Source organism: Mirounga angustirostris, unplaced genomic scaffold (assembly GCF_029215605.1).
Source record: "Mirounga angustirostris isolate CCGP_5_RB_7025 unplaced genomic scaffold, mMirAng1.0.hap1 SCAF_16, whole genome shotgun sequence".
NCBI lineage: Eukaryota > Metazoa > Chordata > Mammalia > Carnivora > Phocidae > Mirounga > Mirounga angustirostris.
This window is the reverse complement of record NW_026991724.1, coordinates 3,868,155-3,887,113: the sequence shown is the minus strand read 5'-3', so window position 1 is coordinate 3,887,113 and position 18,959 is coordinate 3,868,155. Positions and strand designations below refer to the sequence as shown.

The following is an 18,959-nucleotide window of genomic DNA, read 5'->3' as shown; positions in this document are numbered from 1 at the left end:
GTTTGAGCAAAGCCCTGTGGGGATGTGGCTGAGCAGCTGCAAGAAGGCAATCTCCTGAGTTCCTTCTGCAGCTGGGGCCGTGGTGGCAGGAAAAGGCTGGGGGGCGGGGGGGAGGGGAGGGGAGGAGGTCAGGAAGCCTCCCACTAGGATGTGATCACCTTGCCTGCCCCCCCACCCTTTGCTCCAGTCCCATGCATGCAGCTGCTTGTACTAAAGCTCGTCCCGTGGCTGCCGGCCAGCCCAGACCCCAGAGGTGGCCGACAAGCCATCCCTGGATGCCTGGCCAACCTCTTCTCCGTGAGCAGTGCCCCTCGCCTCATGAGCCTCCTGGTTCCTGAACTTTCCAAAGTCATTGCTGCCTAGGGCCTCTGTGCAGACTCTCCCTCTGCCCAGACCTCTCTCCTGTCAGAGGACCCTTGAGTCTTCTTGGCGGGTCCTCCTTCCCTCTCAGTTCCTATCTGCCTCCCCAACTCCCAGTCCAAAGAAGCCCTTCTCGGGGCTCTCAGAGACATCTCCTGGAGACTCTCCGTAGCACTCAGTGCCCCCAGAAGTTCTTGTTTGGGTTTCCATTTTATTAACGGTCTCTTACAGATCTCCCCCTGCCCGTCCCTACCCCTGCCACCCCTTCTCTTAGCCTGCGCCCCCCCCCCCCCCCGCCACACGACCAGATGCTCCTTACAGCCTTGTTCATGCGTGCACTCCCAGGTGCTGGGACGCTAGCTGATGCATAGTAGCTGCTCAGTGAATACCGTCGAGGGGCGCCCGGCTGGCTCAGTCAGTAGGACGCACGACTCTTGATCTCAGGGCCGTGAGTTCAAGCCCCACATTGGGTGTAAAGCCTACTTAAAGAAAAGAAAAGAAGTACTTGTTGAATGAGCAGGTGGGTGGTTAAGGCCTTCGGGTTATAGGTTGGCTTAGAATTTTAGCCTAATTTGGTTGGTAGAAACTCATGCTATAAGGCCCAGGAAATGAATTGCAAAAGTTGCAAGAAGGTTTGTTCTGCTTCGAGGCTGTAGAAGAGTGTTTTTAATATACACGGTCTGTAGTTGTAAAGATCCTGCTGTGATTTGATACCCTGAGTCTCAGAGCCTGTGGCCCTGCAGTGCGTTCAGGACCTTCCTTGTGCATAGAACAAGGCAGATAGATTGGGGCACAACCCACAGATGTGTTTTCTTTGGCCCGCAACATGTTTTGAAATAAATGTGAATTAGTTGCCAGTGTTGAGGAATTAGAGGATTTTGCGTCATGCATTTCAGCCATTCTCTGGACATCTCTAGGTCTGGTGCCGCTGGGCCTGCGCTCCTGAGTGTAGCACCCGGCCGGCTCTGCTTGGGGGCCATGTGGTTGGTTCCCACTGGGCCCACTTCCTCTGTGTTCTCTGGTTGGCCCAGCACAGGTAGTCATGGGAGGTGTGCCATCCTGGTGTGTTCAGAGTGACCGCCACCTTGTCCCGCACCGAGGCCCGTAATTACGTTTCCTTCCTGAAGGAAGAGGGTGGGGTTGCTTCCAAGGCCCTTACCCACAAACAGCTGCTTCCCCCTGGTGTCTCAGCTCTGTGAGCAGACTCGGCACCCCTGCCTTCTCTCCCCAGGGGAGCATGAGATCCCTGGGCTGAGGGGACCAGGGGGCAGCAGCGTGTGATGACGGCGTTCTGCTCTGCACACCCACCCCATGGTGCCCTCACACACCCTGGCCTGGGTCCCCTGCCACTTCTTTCTCCCCAACAGTCAGGCCTCTCACTTTGTGCCTCCTGCCTGAGCCCACAGAGGAGGCTTCTGGGAAAGGATGACTCACACACTCCCAGAATTTCGAGTGAGGGAGATGCTGGGAGAGCTGCTTGTCAGCCTCAGGCTGGACCAGAAATAGCCGTGATAATTTGCTCTGATCTTACAGCCCTGATGCTGCGGTGTTCTGCTTGGGTAAATAGATGCAGCCCTTCTGACTGCTTGAAACTGTTTCAAGATACAGAAATTTGTTTCCTTTTCGCTCCGAATATTTTATTTATTGCAAACTGTATCATTATGATCAAGCACAAAATCAAAAGGAGAAATGACCTCAGTGCCAGGACTATAATACACTTCTGTCTTCTTTTCCAGCCCTTCTTGTGCATATGCTTTGTTATTATTATTATAAGAAAATTAAGGGGCGCCTGGGTGGCTCAGTCATTAAGCATCTGCCTTTGGCTCAGGTCATGATCCCAGGGTCCTGGGATCCAGCCCCGCATTGGGCTTCCTGCTCCGCAGGAGACCTGCTTCTCCCTCTCCCACTCCCCCTGCTTGTGTTCCCTCTCTCGCTGTGTCTCTGTCAAATAAATAAATAAAATCTTAAAAGAAAATTAAAAGTCATGCCCTCCAGCATTCCCAGCCCCCAGACAAAAGGACAGCATGCTGTGGGATTTAGTAAATACTCATTGACTGTGGATTATTTTGTTTACTTAGCTATAAAGTGAACATCATTCACTGATGTTCTGATTGTTTACATCTGCATCATTCACTGATTACTATTGCATCAAGTTGTTAGAATTTATTTGCCATTTTCCTGTATTTAGATTTTTTTCCCCCAATTTATCAGGATTAGAAATACTGTTGCAAGGAGCATTTTCTTTTCCACGTAACTGGTTTTGAGTGTTTTAAATTATTTTCTTGGGATAAATTTCAAGCATTTGAATCCTGGATCAGAGGATAAAAAAATAAAAATTATAGAAAATAGTTTCTAGGGGTACCTGGCTGGCTCAGTTGGAAGAGCATGCAACTCTTGCTCTCTGGGGTCATGAGTTCGAGTCCCACCGTAGGTGTGGAGAATATATACATACATACATACAAAAACAAACAAACACACACACTTTCTAGAGTCTTATTTATCCCTATTGCCAGGATTGCTTGAGAATATTAACTTTACCATGGACCTCATCAGCATTTAGATTGCATTTTAAAGTTTTTGCTGATTTAGTAGTATAAGATGGTACCTAATTGTTTTAATTTGCCTATCTACATGTGTGGTTATCAGCGTAGGTTGAAGAATTGTCTAAGCATTTAATAAGAGTATTTCTTCTTATGTGATTTGTCTGTGTGAGTCATTTGTATTCCTTATTAAAACACAGAGTTTTCGGTTGGATTTGGGTAAATTTATAATACAGATATTTTTGACCCAACTTTCCTACCATAGCGACTGCGAACATCTTCCTAGTGTGTGATTTTCCATTTTTAACACCCAGTGTGTGGTCACAGGTGTGATTTTCTGTGCTTTGGAGAGTCTGAGAATGTGGTGGCCAGAAGGACCTCAGAATTCGAGCCCGACCACAGTGTCTCAGACGGGGAAACTGGCCCAGGGAGCGGAGGCCCCGGGTGCAGGTGGTGGGAGGGGGGCCAGGGCTGACCCAGCCTCAGACCGCCACTCCTCAATCTCCGCCTCTCTGCGTGATGGTGCTATCTCCTGAGCTCCTAAAAACCCCATGTCGTTCTCCTGGCCCAGACGGTTCTGTTGAGGGGAGGTTTATGCTTCTCCTCTTTGAGCCCAGGCAAGCTCCGTAGGACTGTCCTGAAAGGGTACCCTCGCCACTCCAACAACAAGGAGCCAGCTGTTCCATCTTTCTGACTCAGGGCATTTAAAAATGTCCTGAGCTGGGGAATTTAGAGGAACCTATGATCGATTTGTGAGCATTAAGCTCATTTAACCGGCAGCAAAGACAGTGTAATATCGAATTACCCACAGAAGATGCATTGGTGCCTCAGCGTTGGCAGCCACCTGTCTGCTGGGGGTTGTCCTAGATAGTCGGGGTCTGCAGAGGGTGAGGACAGGGACAGGCCCAATCTGGAGGCTGCTCTTGCCTGGAGGAGCTGATGCATCAGGAGGGCTCTTGCTTCATGCCGAGCTGTGTGCCGCTCATCACCGGGGAAGGTGGGTCCCAGACCTGGTAGGCGACTCCCCACCTGGCAGTCAGGAAACCCGGTTTAGACTTGAAGATTTTTGCCCCAGCTCTCTTGCTGTGCCGCCTGCATCCTGGCCCCCACCCCAGCTCTTCGAGTACATTCATGGGCGGCCCTGTCCATCCAGTCGCAGTCACAGCAGACCTTTCCTTAGTCCAGACTGCTCTAGATAGTCAGTGGCTACAGAGGTGCTTATATTATAGTGGGATGAGCAGAAATAGTAGTATCTGTCCGTCAAACAAGCAGAATTTTAAAATGGGGTAAATAAAATGCTGGAGGTACACAGAGGCACAAGGGAATAGTTTTGACTCGGGGTGGAGTGAGCTGCTCAGAAGAGGTGTCACCATGTCCGCCTGGGGGATGAACAGCATCCGGGCAGGGTGAGGCAGGAAGAAGGGATGGACTGGGGAAGGGAGAGGGCAGAAGGAATAGGCACCTCGAGACGCATGCCCTCATCCAGGTGTCCTTAGCCAGAGTGCAGGGAGAGGGCAGGACAGAGAGGCTGGGTCTGGGCAGCAAATGAGGCTCAGAAGCCGGTGGAGGGTTGGTGAGTGATATGAAAAGGGGCATCTGTCTGGCAGCCTGGGAAGGTTCTGGGCCTCTGGAAGAGTCCTCAGATAGGAGCCCAGGAAGGAAGAGATGCCAGCCCAGGAGGGGAGGGGCCCACGTGCTTAGCAGATGCAGCTTTTCCCAACGTGCCAGACGACACCATCTCCCATAGCCATGATGCTAACAGCAGTGATTGGGCAGATGTGTCCCTGGGGATTTTCTGATTCTCATTCTAGCCTGGGGTCGGCCTTTTTATTTACTGGCATCAGTCTGGTAGGCCAAAGCAGGGAGAGGGCAGGCAGGTGCAGTGGCTTTGAAGTCTGTGTAGTTTGGAGAAGTCCTGATCGTTGGTGTTTATGTGTTTATTATTTCAACAAATAGTTATTGTGTGCCTACCACGCACCAGGTGTTTAGCAGTAGACAGTAGGGAAATGATGTCCACGTAGGGATGACCCAGATTCTAGAAGTTTGGAGCCTATTCTCTTTTCGGGGAATTTGTGGCCTCATTCGTTCATTTAAGTCTGGATTTTCAGTGCTGAATTCCCCTGACGCAGAGAGTAGCTCTCGTGGTGATAACGTTTCCGTGTCTTCCGTTCTAGATGCCCTAGGGCCACGAGCGCTGCCCCTGAGGACTCCTGGTGGCCAGCAGCTCCGAAGCCACTCAGGCGCTTGGCCTCCAGCTCCCACTGACACATCCGGGCATCCTGTCTGCTGGCCTTCCAGCCTTCCAGCCTACCCGAACCATGGAGGCCCCTGAGGTCCCCGTGGGAGCGCTGATTGACTTCGGGACTGAGCCGTCCCCCTCCTCGCCCCTAGAGACACTGCCTCCGAAGCTGCGGGATGGGGACAGCTCCCAAGGCGATGGTGCTTCGGAGAGCGAGACCACAGAGTCTGCGGACAGCGAGAATGACATGGGCGAGTCGCCCTCACACCCGTCCTGGGACCAGTACCGCCGCTCCTCCTCCAACGAGTCCTTCTCTTCCAACCAGAGCACCGAGTCAGCCAAGGACGAGGAGACCCTGGAGTTCCGGGAGTTCATGCGCAGCTACGTGGAGAAGATCTTCTCTGGAGGGTGAGCCCCCGGGACCTGCTCTCTGCCCCAGGCTCTGTCCTTGACAGGGCACCCACTGGGGCCCGGGCTTTCGCTCCCTCATGGGCCAATGAGGGAGCCACCTGGGTGGTTCTCAGCCCCCACCCCCGGCTGCAGGTAGAAGGGTTTGGGGAGTTTTCGCTGCCTCTCCCATCCCACCGCCGGCTCCAGCCACTCCGCTGACATGCTCACGTCCTCACTGCTCAATCCAGAAGGACTCTAGGTTTGCTTCCCTGTGTCTGAGCCCTTGCAGGTTAGCGTCAGACTCACACTGGCCTAGGGCGCCTCCGCGACTAGCAGACTCTCAATGCAGGGCAGTACGGTCCAGAAGGTTTCGATTACCCGTACTCCTTGAGATGCTCATGGCAGCTGAGCCTCAAGCCCCTGCCAGGATGGGGACCCTTCCTGGCTCCTCCTTCTTGCCTTTCTTTGACGGTTCTTGGAGGGGTGAACAGGAGCCCTGGCAATTGGAGAAGCAGGGAGCGGAGTTTGGGTTGGGATCAGACCGAGGAGGGGGTGTCTGTGGGTACGCCTCCAGCTCCCCCACCCACTCTTGTTAATATCTCAGCATGGGGGTAGGGAGCCCACAAGCCCAAATTCCTGGGTTTCGGATGTCAGCCTTGCCCTGCATCCCCACCACACACTAGTCACTGAAGGCCTTGCTGCTCATTTGCCGGACGTGGACCTGCAGCATCCGCATTACGGGAGCTTGCTAGAAATGCAGAGTGTTGGGCCCCACCCAGACCTGCCGAGACTGACTCTGCATTTCAACAAAACCTCTGGACTCTCTGTCGCACGCTCTGCAGTCCGAGGAGCTCAGGGACTGAAGGGATCATTTTCCCATTTTATTAAAGCAATAGGAAGAATCTCTGCCTGTTGATTCTGTGTAAAAAGGATAGTATTCCCTACTGTGATTAAGGTCCCTTGTTCGTAACCTGGCGAGGTGGGATGTCTGCCTTTTCCAGGCGTGTGTCCGTTTTCTTTGCAGTTAGAACAGGGAAGAGAGCTCAGTGATGATCCAAATATTGGACGATCCGAGAAAGCATTCATGTTTGATTTTGAATGCATTCCGAGAGAGCAAGTAGATGTGGTGCCCTCCTAATTTTGTTTGACTAACACTGGAATTAGTTGGCTTTCCTGGAGCACTCCCAGTTAATGAAAGAGGAGAAAGCACAGAAGCCTGCTAATTTGTCAGGAAGGACAATCTATATTTGCGGCAGCCTGTCAGCAATACGGAGCATGGACAACTGAGCCGGATGCATTTTCAAGAGCATTCCAGAAATCACTGAAGACTGGCTGGCGAATTCCCCTATTTCATCTGGTGTTGGTATTTTGGGATAAATGAGACCAAGATGTTTTCTACCAAACCTTAAATAAATGAAAAATTACATGAGCTAATTGATCTTCAGCCTTCTGTTTCTTTTTTATCTGGTCTTTAAATCTGGGGGCAGAGTATTAGCCTCCCACAATGAGTGATCAGAGGTGGTTTGAGGTCAGGTGAGCGTTCTGTTCACCCTGGCCGTGGTGACCCCCCTGGGGTCCCCCAGTCTCCGTCCCTCACATACATAGCCAGGATCGTCAGAGAGGTGAGTAGCTGGCTCTTCAGCACAACCAGCCAGTCTAACCTTGCAGCCAGCCAGTGTGTCCTGCGCATGAGGGATTCTTGAACTCACTGTGTGGTTCTTTGCTGACTTAGCACCAGTGAGTGGGAAGGCGGTGGAACTTGAGGACCAGGCCCTCAGAGGGTCACGTTACCCTTGTCAGCACCCCTGTTTCACTGGAGGCAGGACGTGGGGGATGGAGCCTGGGCTTTGGAGCCTGGAAGTCTGGATGGAGCTCCCATTCACTACTCAGCTGTGTCTGATCCTCTGAGCCAGTCTCCTCATCTTTGAGATAGAAATGCCCCCATTTCCTTGTGGGCCCAACCGAGGATGGGATGTGCCCATGTAAGTCAGGTGTCCATGCTTGGCTAGGGGGCCGTATGTCCCCATTCCCTCTCCTGCCTCTTGCCCGCTCTGGCCGTCTTTGTTGTAGAGGGCTGAAAGTTGCTTTTCCTGCTCTGTTCCTTCCAGGGAGGACTTGGACCAGGAGGAGAAAGCCAAGTTTGGAGAGTACTGTAGCAGTGAGAACGGAAAGGGCCGCGAGTGGTTTGCTCGATACGTGAGTGCCCAGGTGAGGGGACGGCGATGGGAGGTAATGGTGGTGGGGCCCCTTCTCATCGGCTCTCCTGCTCCCTCTCTGGAGAAAAGCCACAGAAAACAACCCAGCAGAGAAATTAGTAGAACTTACTTAAAGATGTTCCCAAAAGGCCTCGTTAGAATAGCGGGAAGCGGGAAGTCACTCATCCAGATGCCCCTCTAGAAAGAATGAGTGAGCAAACTGGTCTTTCAACTGCGTGCAGTTACAGAAAAGTTCCTTTTTTTTTTTTTTTAAAGATTTTTTATTTATTTATTTGAGAGAGAGAGAATGAGAGACAGAGAGCATGAGAGGGAGGAGGGTCAGAGGGAGAGGCAGACTCCCTGCCGAGCAGGGAGCCCGATGCGGGACTCGATCCCAGGACTCCAGGATCATGACCTGAGCTGAAGGCAGCCGCCCAACCAACTGAGCCACCCAGGCGCCCCAGAAAAGTTCCTTTTTTAAGGGCAAGCATGTGGACGATGTCCACGCATAGTTTTGTTCAATAACCCGCAATATTCAGTTTTACAAAGATAATGTAGGGCAGTAACAGCCACGCGAGTTCAGAAAATAATTATTTTTTGTCAATACCTAGTAGGGTCTTTTTTTTTTTCTGTAAAGTGGCTTAAACTCTTGGTTTTGTTTTGTTTTTTTAAAGATTTTATTTATATATTTGAGACAGAGAGAATGAGAGACAGAGCATGAGAGGGGGGAGGGTCAGAGGGAGAAGCAGACTCCCCGCTGAGCAGGGAGCCAGATGCGGGACTCGATCCCGGGACTCCAGGATCACGACCTGAGCCGAAGGCAGCCGCCCAACCAACTGAGCCACCCAGGAGCCCAACTCTTGGTTTTTTAGAAGTATTTTGATCACAATTTATTTTTCCAAGAGAAATTAGAAAATGCAGATCAGCACAAATAGAGAAATGGCCCATACCTCTACAATCCAGAAATGGCCCGTGTTGTCTTCTGGGGGTTTCATCCCTCCACACTGTTCTGTGTTGTATGGGGGAGTTTGTGGGGTTCCTAGTTCTTAAAATTTCAAGGAGACACAGGAAAATGTTGGCTTGTGCTCTGCTCGGGGGCCCGGCTGCTCCTGTCCCGGGCTCGCGGCCCCCCTGTGTCTAGCGGTGCTCAGTGTGGTGAGCCCAGCGCCTGTCTGAGCTGCACCATGCCTCCGCCGCCTGCTCCCCCAGTGACATGTCTGCCCTGTTCCCACACAGCGCTGCAACTCCAAGTGTGTCTCGGAGCCGACCTTCTACCGCCTGGTGCAGTCTTTCGCCGTGGTCCTGTTCGAGTAAGTGATGCTGTAGCTCAAAGCCTTTGTCCTAGAGCACGTGTTCCGCACCCCTCCCGCCCCGTACTAACCCAGTCGTAACAGCCGTGTGAGTCATCAGTGGGCGCTTGCTCTGAACACCACCCCCCGCCCAGCATCCGCCGAGAGGCAGCATTGTACCAGCCTCTCTTGGGAGGGAGTTAGGGTCCTCCCCCGGCAGTGGGGGTTAGGGACAGCAGCTGGGCATGAGTAAATCCCTCCATGAGTGCTGTCAGGACAGGCGGGGATGACACGCAGTTGACCTGCCCTCCTGCTGCGGAGATGTGGCCTTTTCTGGATTTCTTGTTGTGAAGTACCTCCAACTAGATAACCACCCACTTAATGATGTGATCGGATGATTTCAGCCTGCCCCGCGTGCTAATTAGGCCCTGCTGCAACCTTTTATCACAAATAGCACAGTAGAAGCTGGAGGGTGATGAAAAGGGCCCCTCTCTGCATCTGTGTAGCTGCGGGAGGCGGGCCATGTGACTCACAGGCTCTCTCCTCCTGAGGCCCCAGGGCCCTGGGACGGCCACACTCACATCATACATCTTGGACCTGCATCAGAGCAGGTGACTGCCCCCCACCAGCAGGAAAGGAGGGGATGTGTCTGCCTTGGGGAAGCAGACAGCAGCTTTACTGATGGGGGAGGGGGTCACTGTGGATGAGAAATGGGAAAGGACGGGGAAGAGGAAGCCCTGATCTGATTGTTGTTTCTGCCCTACTTACCCTCGTCCCCTCATTCTGGCCCCGAAGCAGGTCCTGGTCCCGTGGTTTGTCCCCATGTCCCTTTTGTCCTTCCAGGCCTGAAAACCCCCTCCTTTACTTTCCCTTCCCCTTTTCCTCCCAGCAGAGACATAGCTGCTCTTGGGAACCTTAATTCCCTGTGTCTTGATGTCTCCTCACCTCTTTATTCCCCCCGCCATGAACATGGAGCATGGGCTGGAGGGAAAAGACCAGAAAGTGGAAGATCCCTATTTTTCTGGCACCTGCTTGGAATGTGCCAAGTTGAGGATAGGCTCCCATGGGGGGATTCTGGGTCTCGGAGCTGGCAAGGGTGGAGGGACGAGAAAGCATCACGGAAGGAGCGGATTTCAAACAGGCCCAGTTGTCTTGTGTGCAGCATGCTCTCAGGCACTGAGAACACCTCAGCTTCTGAACATTCCCACCCATAGGATTTCTCATGAATCCATATTGTGCAGGGAAGGCACCTGTCCCACTTGGTAACACGTATTTAATTCTGCACTGACTTTGAATTTTTCCTTCAATAAAAAGGGGGGGGAATAAAATTCAAATTCCAACCCGACCAAAACACAGAATCTCCCCATTTCTCGGTGAGCATATGTATTTCTGTATGGTTGGGGGGAAAAAGGGGAAAAAACCTTATAATCTTTTTAAAATATGTATTAATTTTTAAAATTTGAGTTTCATAAATTTTAGTTTATTAGTGTCTTATGTTTTTACTTTTATTTATAGTCCTTTATGATTTTTTTGGCAGAGTTTAGTTCTTTAAGTTTTTTTTAAAGATTGTATTTATTTATTTGAGAGAGAGAGAGGAGAGACAGAGAGCACGAGAGGTGGGAAGCAGTGGGCAGAGGGAGAAACAGGCTCCTTGCTGAGCAGGGAGCCCGACATGGGGCTCCATCCCAGGACTCTGGGATCGTGACCTGAGCCAAAGGCAGACGCTTAACCAACTGAGTCACCCCTGATTAGATTATTTTTATATTCAAAGGTAAAATTGGCCCTGACCCCACTGTCTAGATACATTCCATTGACTTTTCTTAAGTAATACCTGTGCAAGGTTAGAAACTAAACAGGAAAGAAAAGTACAAAAGAACAGGGTAGAGAAGCACAGTGCCTCAAATGGAAAGGAAACCCTTTTTCACAGCCCTGTCCTCGCTCCTGTGGTCCTCCTCCCAGCAATAATCCCTGTTGATGACATGCATCCCAGCGAATATATATCTTTCTGAAAAAGATAACCAATTGGGGATTCTTTTTTGTTGCTTCTATGTAGCATCTGGGGAGTGAGATATTAATGTGGACATATATATAAAATTTTTAGGTCTTGCTTCAGGAGCTTGCAGTGAGAAAATTGGGTAGGACAATTCTTTAGCTAGTCGGCCTTCCTTGTCATTTTAGGTGTCATCAGATGGACGACTTCGGGCCTGCCAAGAACCTCATGACCATGTGCTTCACCTACTACCACATCGGTAAGGCCCAGGGACGCGGCCACTGTGGAGGGCAAACATGGAAACTCAAGACTTGTCACCTTGTAACATGGCATCAAGTGAGGATTTCTTTCCCATTAGCGGCAAAGTTGTGAGGCTTCCAGAATACAATAGAACCTGAGGTTAGGAGGGGGTGCAGAAGGAGTGAGATTCCTGAAACAGGAGGAGACGCACGGTCCATATCATGGGTCATGAGGCTGCCTATCCACGGTAGGAAGGAAGCCACCCAGCAGCTGGGAGATGAGAGAATAAGTTCATTTGGTGGGAAATTTCATGGTCGACTCAGGAATTGCTGGATGTGAGGACATCGCTTTCACGTTTTAGCAAAATACGCATGGGGTTGGCTCTGGAAGAGAGTGGGAGGAGCAATATAGGGTCTTGGGGTGGAAAGCGTCCCTGGGTGTGGGCTGGTGATGCCCTCATGACGAGTGCAGATTGTTCTTCATCCTGACGTCTGACAGCTCTTCTGACTCATTGCTCTTTAACTTTCTGGTAATCGGAGCTTGAGGTCTCCCTGTGTGAAGTTCCTTGGGTTTGATGGCAGGGATTCATTCAGGCCGCTGCAAGCAGAAGGCTGCTGGGGGCCCGCACTAGAGCCAAGTCAGGGCGACAGTAAGCACGGCCTCTCTTCCCACCTCTCTCAGGATGCACGGTTTTGCTCTTGTGTTGAAACCCCGCGTCCTCTGCAGCTTGACTCTGTCCTCCCCCAGCTCCCACTGCCCATCCTCCCTGTGCCTCAGTTCTGCTGGCGACAGCTGGCCGGAGTGCCTTAGCTCCAGGCCAGGCCACCACTGGGAGGGTCCTTCATGCCAGACCTTTGGGTCAAATGGGAACCCCTCAATCAAACCGTGGCTCCTCCTCAAAGGAGTGGGAGTCACCTCTGTGCACAGAGCAGCTCAGATTAGTAGGGGACACTTAGCACCTTGACCTGTAGGGGGCCCTTTGACCTGCAAGGCTCTGATCGGTAGGTATCTTTTTTTTTTTTTTAAGATTTCTTAAAGGTTTTATTTGAGAGTGTAAGCGAGAGAGGGCACGAACAGGGGGAGGGTCAGAGGGAGAAGCAGACTCCCCGCTGAGCAGGGAGCCCAACGCAGGGCTCAGTCCCAGGGCCCTGGGATCATGACCTGAGCCAAAGGCAGATGCTTAGCCGACTGAGCCACCCAGGTGCCCAAAGAGGGTATCTTTGACCTGAGGTAGGGTCTTGATCTGCAGGGGTACCTTGACTTGAAGGAGACTCTGACCTGAAGGAGACCCTTTGGCCCGCAGGGTGCACCTTGGTCTGTGGGAGACCTTTGGCCTTACTATTCTCTCCTGGGATGCCCACTCCCGCCTCATCCAGTTTTAGGCCCACAGCAGGGGCGCGGAGCCTGTCTGGAGTTGGCATGCCTCCTCCTGGGACAGGGAGAGGCTCTTGGTCCCCTTGTAACCCTTGGCTTCCAACACCATGGTGTATCTCTGTGTGTACATTGCTCCCCTCCTCTAGGTCCTTGAGCTTCTTTAGGGCCGGGTCCTCTCCTGTTTCTTCTTTGGTCCAGGTGCACCTGGCTGCCTTCCTGTACACAGTAGGTGCTTAGCTGTGGCCCCCAGAGGCCCGGCCCTCCACCTGCCCCTGGTGGCTTCTTGGGGCCTTTGCTGGTCGCCACTGCCACCCAGAGGCTCCGGTGCCCTGTTGTTCCTGCTACACAGCGAGGTTCCATTCTTGCTCCCTCCCGCCTCTCCCCACCTCCAGGTAAGCCGCACCTGCTGCCTTCTGAGTCCAAGGAGAAGCCCGCGGGGAGCATCGACTCCTACCTAAAATCCGCCAACAGCTGGCTGGCAGAGAAGAAGGACATCGCTGAGCGGCTGCTGAAGAACACATCGGCCAAGACAGAGAATGTCAAGGGCTTCTTTGGGGGGCTGGAGACCAAGCTAAAGGGACCCCTGGCCAGGAAACACGAGTAAGTGTCACCAGGTGGACTGGGGGGGGAGGGGCAGACGTGGCCGAAGGCAGAGGCCATGTTCCACCTGCCAGTGGCAGTGACAGGGAGGCCATGGCCTGGCCGTGAAGGAGTCCACTTGGCTGCCCTGGGTGACCTTAGGGGCCCGCAAGCAGCTCCTGAGAAGCACAGCTTGACCCTCCACCCCCCAGAGTTTTCTGTGGTTCGCACATGCCTTTGGGTTGGCTGACAGGCAGCAATGTCCTGGGGCTCGGGGTTTGTTTGGGGAGCATGTGGAAACTGCCGGAAGGCAGCAGGGTAATTACAAATCCTCCCTGGCCCTTCCTCCTGGAAGTGTGGTGAGAGCGCATGTGAAGGGAACCACGTAGGCAGGGGACAGACCCCTGTTCCCCAGGACAGCCGTTCTGCAGCAGGAGCTCAGGAGCCTGCCGGGACCAGGTGCTTGAGACTGCAGTGTTGAAGCCAAGACCACCCAAGAAAGGGGGCACGTCAGCAAGAGAGTACCCTGGGCTCCCCGAAGTCCCCAGTGTCCCCTCCAATGGCCGGTTACAGCCAGGTGACTTGGCTTTGTTCCTCGTCTGGTCCAGGCAGTTTTGGATTCAGAGAAAATGGTGCAAAGGAGCCTCCATGCCGCATCTCCTTAATTCTGGAAGATCGGCAATTGGGAAACATTGCACTGACTTAACACTTTTGTAGAGGAAACCACATGCAATGTAGCCATTGATAAGAGACGTAATCCTTCAGCCAGGTTAGACCGCTTCCCTTGAGCTGAGAAAATGGGGGGGGGGGGATTGTTTTGTCACTGCTGTGGTTCTCTCCCCCAGGGAGGAAGAGAACAAGCCCAAGGAGAAGCCGCAGAAGACTGGTGAGTGCCTCCCAGTGCTCTCCAGGCCCAGCGGATGTCCAGCTGTGGACACACAGAGCCCCTGGTCCCAGAGCCAGGCCCCACAGGGTCTTCGACCGGCCTTGCCGGTAACCTAGCACCACCAAGTAGGCCCCTGAACCTCTGGGCCCCTCCCGCCGGGGCACGAGATGCTGCCATTGATGACTCCCGACTTCCGTCCACCCTGGCCTGGACTTGCCTAGTGAATTTCGGGGGGAAACCTCTTCTCTGGGGAGAGGATTCGGGAACCAAATTCCACGTCTCAGGGAAGTGAAGGAATGCATTGCTGGGGGTGGGGGAGCCGTGCCAGGGACCCTTCCCTCGGAAGGAATTCCCGAGGCCAAGGTGGCAGGATTGTCCTTCCCGGCCACGGGTGGCAGGCAAGTGGTCTTGGAATTTCCACTGCACGTGTCCGTGACCTTTGGGGAGAGGCGGTGCCGGCCGGGAGGGTCGCTGAGGGGTTTGCCAACGTGGGGGCACCCAGGGCCACGGGCAGTCTTTGTCGCCCTCCCGCAGTGACCGTGTGCAGCCCGGAGGAAGAAAGGAAGGGGGAGAAGATCTACCTGTACACACACCTGAGGCAGCAGCCCATCTGGTAAGGCCCCTCCCCACCCTGTGGGGCCGCGCCCCCAGCCCCGCGGCTCCCTCAGCCGCAGAGCTCGCCCCGCCCTCCAGGGTGGCCAGAATAAGGAAGGGGAACCGTGGCAGGTGTGGGTGAGGCTGTGGAGAAACTGGAGCCCTCATACCCTGCCCGTGGGGATGGAAAGGGGACGCAGCCGTACAAAACAGCCTGGCAGCTCCCCAGCACGTTAGCGGAGAGTGAGCCCGTGGCCCAGCAGCTCCGCTCCCGGCCAGGTGCTCAAGAGAACAGAGGACAAGACTCACGCACATAGGCTCCTAATAGCCCAAAGCGGGGAAGAACCCGGATGTCCACAGACATGGACACGTGATGTGTGGATACGCAAAACACGATATATCCCTACCGCACGGTTTTCTTCAGACACGGGAGGGAGTGAGATGCTGACAGTTGAGACGCAGGTGAACCTGGAAAACATTTTGCAGAATGAAAAGGCCAGACACGAAAGACCCCATGGTGGATGATGCCATTTATATGAAACGTTCAGGATAGGCTAGTCCCTGGAGACGGAGTAGCTGAGCACTTGCCCGGGGCTGAGGGAAGCAGGGGATGCGGAGGGACTGTTCACGGGTACGGGGTTTCCTTACGGGGAGGATGAAGAGGTTCTGGAGGGAGATAGTGGTCATGGTTGTACAACTCTGAATATACTAAAAACCACTGAATCGTGTACTTTAAAAGACTGAGTTTATGGTACGTGAGTTATATCCCAATGAAGCTATTTTATGTGAACGTCTAGGAATGAAGGTCATGAGTAAAGTGAGAGGCCGGCGGTCAGGGGAGCCCTTGCCCTCGGTGTCCCTCTGTGGATGACGGTATGGGCTGCCTTTGTCCTGCTGAAGCCTCTCCATCGCCGTGCCGTATTCACCCACAAGTAGGCAGAGAGCGAATCCCCTGGAGCCCAAAGGGTGTCAGACGTGCCCCTCCCTCGAAGGCCACAGTGGCGTAGTTGGCTGACCCCTGATCTTTAAGGACGTCTCTTACTTGTGTGTCCCTATGAACATGTTTGTTCTCTGCACGCGGTCTCTCCGCGCCGGGTTCCCGATTATGTTACTAGACCCAGTTCTCTGGCAGCAGGTGTCCCCAGGCCCCCGGCTTCCTCTAGGAGGCCCAGCGGGGGTGGAGAAGCGGAAGACGGCCTTCACGTCCCGAAGGTGGTGGCTTCAGTTTTGACCAGATGGAGGCGGGATTTACCCGCCTCTGTGTTGTACCTTCATCCTGGGAGAGATGTGACCCTCGGCCGGGAGCCCAGGGAGCCGCCTCAGTTTGGGACAAAGGCACATGGTCATTTTTCTGTTCCCTGCTCTGCCTCTCTGTGACTTGTCAGAAGGTCCTGCAGATGTGGTGGGAAACGGTGCGCCTTTATCCCTCCTGTGCCGAGACCTGCCTCCCTGGAGAGGACTGACAGATGCCTCTGTCTTACAGGCACACGCTGAGGTTCTGGAATGCGGCTTTCTTTGACGCCGTCCACTCTGAGAGGAGAAAGCGGTCTCCCACCACCAGGTAGGAGCAGCGTCTGGGCCTGCCTTGCCTTGGGGCAGGGGACCGGGGACTGGCTTTATTGTCCGGTTTCTGCAGAGGAGAACAGAAGGACGGCTGAGTCGGTGCGTCCGTCTCTTCTTCAGCCCCTTCTGGCCCCGGTGCCCGGCGAGCTGCCTGGAGGGTCCCGGGCACGCACAGCTTCGTGGCTGGCGGGGGGGGTGTCCTCAGCTTGCATGAGCGCTTTCTGTCCTGGGCTCTGGCATGACTTGGCCTGACCCTCCTCCAAAGCGCACACTCCCCCAGAACGCAACCATCAGGACCCCCAAAGATCCACCCCTCTGCCTTCCACTGTAGGAACCACCACAGGACTCTGGGGCGCAGGGCCGGCCGCCCCCGCAGACTCAGCTCGAGAGAGCTGACGTCTGGGGAGATGCGACTGCTGCCTTCAGCTTAGTGCTCTGGTCTGCAGCCTGGGACCCTCCCAGGCTCCCTGAGCTAGTCTCGCCACATCAGAAGACCCCCTTTGTAAACCATCACACACAGCACAGGGCGGCAGCGAGGGCTGGTGGTCCTTCCTGCTCTGTGCCCGCCGTGTCTAGCGGCTGGGCAGGAAAGGGCAGCAGCCCTCCCAGTCCTGGGTCCCCTTACTGGCAACCTCCCGGCAGTCATGAACCTCTCCTTCTCTAATGGGGAGACCCCCTCAGCCTTCCTCCCTGGCAGGGGACAGCCGGGGCCTGCTGTGTATGGCCGGTGCACTATCGCGGGGGGGTCTGAGGTGCGGTCTTTCTGTCTGGGGGGGGCAGCTACAGCCTAGTGGGGCGGGACGGCCTGCAGGCCGCTGCAGTTGCATCTCCTGAGGGAGGCAGAGGGAGCACGCGGAGGGGAAGCCGCTGAAGCCATCCCGGGGGTTCTAGAGAGAGAATCCCACGCTCTGCCAGGAAACCAGACTGAAGGAAGCGCTTAGATGCTTGTAGGTGAACGGGGTTTCCTGCTGCTTATGTAGCTGTCGGGCTCCTAGCAGATCAAGGGTCTCGAGTACCCCGTCTCTCTCCGTCTCTCTGTTTCTGCCTGTAATAACGCTCCTCTCTCGCTGTTCTCTTTTTTCCATCCACATATCTTGCATGACTTTGACATGTTCCTCTGTTTACCTGTTTCTGCTGCCGCTCCAGAGGGGATGCTGGAGAGGAGGAGAAGAAGAGGTGTGTGTCCACGTGACTTTGTTCATGTTACAGGGCCGGGGGTCCCCGCCAGGGCCACCTCAGGGCGGGGGCCGCGCGCTAGCTGCTGCAGGGGGCAGAGCCCAGGCGCAGGGGCAGCCCGGTACCACTGCCAGGACAGGCCGGTGGCGGGTGGGGGCTCGCCAAGGACAGAGCACCAGGAACAGGAAACAGAGAGGGCACTCGAGACCCTGCAAGGCCCAGGGTGAGTTCAGAGAGTGAGCAGCCAAGTCCGATTTTGAGCGGCTCCAGCCTTCTGGCACTCCAGCCCCTCCTGAGCAGGCCTCGAACCCACCCCCTTGACTTCACGCTTGGTAATCTGGTCACGGCACAAAGCCGTGGGGGGCACAGAGGCTCTTCCTCTCTGCAGCCAGGCTCAGAGGTGTGCAGGGGTCTGGCAGACCATGCCCTGCCCCTGGGACAGGCTCGGGGGGGGGTCAGGGAGGAAGGATGGCTGCCCCCTCCTTGCCAGCCATGTCGTGGTGAGGAGCCTATGTGTGTGTGTGAGGGGGTCCTCTGAAGAGAAGGGCCTAGAACAGGGCTCTTTTCTTCGAGCCCCCAGTGGGGTCTCTCATCGTTTGACCTTTGTATTCGTTAGATACCTTTTTAATATGTTTTTGGAGTGAAAGGCCTGCCGATTCAAAATAGTTTCTGATACAGTGATTGTTTCTCCTCAGGACATTTCCCAAAGCACACTTCCTTTAATCAGTAATATATTTTTAGTCCTTATTGTTTATGAGAAATCTTGCTTCTTATGCAGCCTTATTATGGCTATAAAAGGAACACTTAGGCATAATGGACACCCCCTTTACTACAAAGCCCCTGCGTCTCCACAGTCTCTCTGGGTGGGAGCATGACTCACCGCGGCCTCCCAGGGACCCAGTTGCTTAGCAGCGCGGCTGAGGCCTAGGAGAGCTAGAGCACCGCGGCCGCCTCCAAGCCCATGGAGGGAGTGCCAGCCTCTGGGCCTCACGGGCCTCACGGGCCCTGTTCCCCAGAGCAGACGTGGTCTGACCCACATGCCCCGGGCCTCAGCCGGAAGAAGGGCAAATGTTCCTCTGAGATTGGGGTGGGAGGGTGGGCTCTGGGTCCCTGGGCAACCTCTTGCCTCCAGCATCATATCTCCTCTTCGGGAAACTCGGCTGATGATGCTCAGAGGCAGAAAGGCCTCCATTTCCAAAGGTGTCTATTGCTCACATCCAAATTATCACTGTGGCAGTTTAGACACATGCCCTGCCCTCTGTGTGGGATTAGACCTCGACTGGTATTGGATATTGATCTCAGTTTTAAGGAATTGGTTGGATTGCAGGCAGCACCTGACCCGCTGAGTGCTAACGACCTTCCACCTCTTTCTTCAGAGGTCAGATTAAATGCCCCACCTCTAGTCCTAGCCATGGCAAAAAGTATCTCCTTCTCATCCGGGTCAGGAGGGCTCGGGCCGCCGGGTCACTCCCACATGGTGGGGGTTGTGCATCCCACAACTACAGCAGACCTGATGGTGGTTTGGGATTCATGTGCCTGGACCA

At 54.2% G+C, this 18,959-nt stretch overlaps 1 protein-coding gene across 13 annotated transcripts in view; it reads left to right on the top strand.

Annotated features, from left to right (window-relative positions):
• The window catches only part of KIAA0513 (KIAA0513 ortholog), a 72,699-nt gene that overhangs the window by 46,072 nt on the left and 7,668 nt on the right, over positions 1–18,959 (top strand). For 11 of the 13 annotated variants that reach the window (XM_045890630.3, XM_045890626.3, XM_045890631.3 and 8 more), the window contains 9 exons: positions 5,075–5,547; positions 7,638–7,737; positions 8,961–9,034; positions 11,192–11,262; positions 13,010–13,217; positions 14,042–14,082; positions 14,617–14,695; positions 16,160–16,237; positions 17,386–17,415. In XM_045890630.3, coding sequence (XP_045746586.1) covers positions 5,219–5,547; positions 7,638–7,737; positions 8,961–9,034; positions 11,192–11,262; positions 13,010–13,217; positions 14,042–14,082; positions 14,617–14,695; positions 16,160–16,237; positions 17,386–17,415 — 1,010 coding nt within the window. In that variant the 5' untranslated portion in view covers positions 5,075–5,218. The remainder of the gene's footprint in view (positions 1–5,074; positions 5,548–7,637; positions 7,738–8,960; positions 9,035–11,191; positions 11,263–13,009; positions 13,218–14,041; positions 14,083–14,616; positions 14,696–16,159; positions 16,238–17,385; positions 17,416–18,959) is intronic. The other 2 variants (XM_054511228.2, XM_054511229.2) reach the window with 2 other exon arrangements.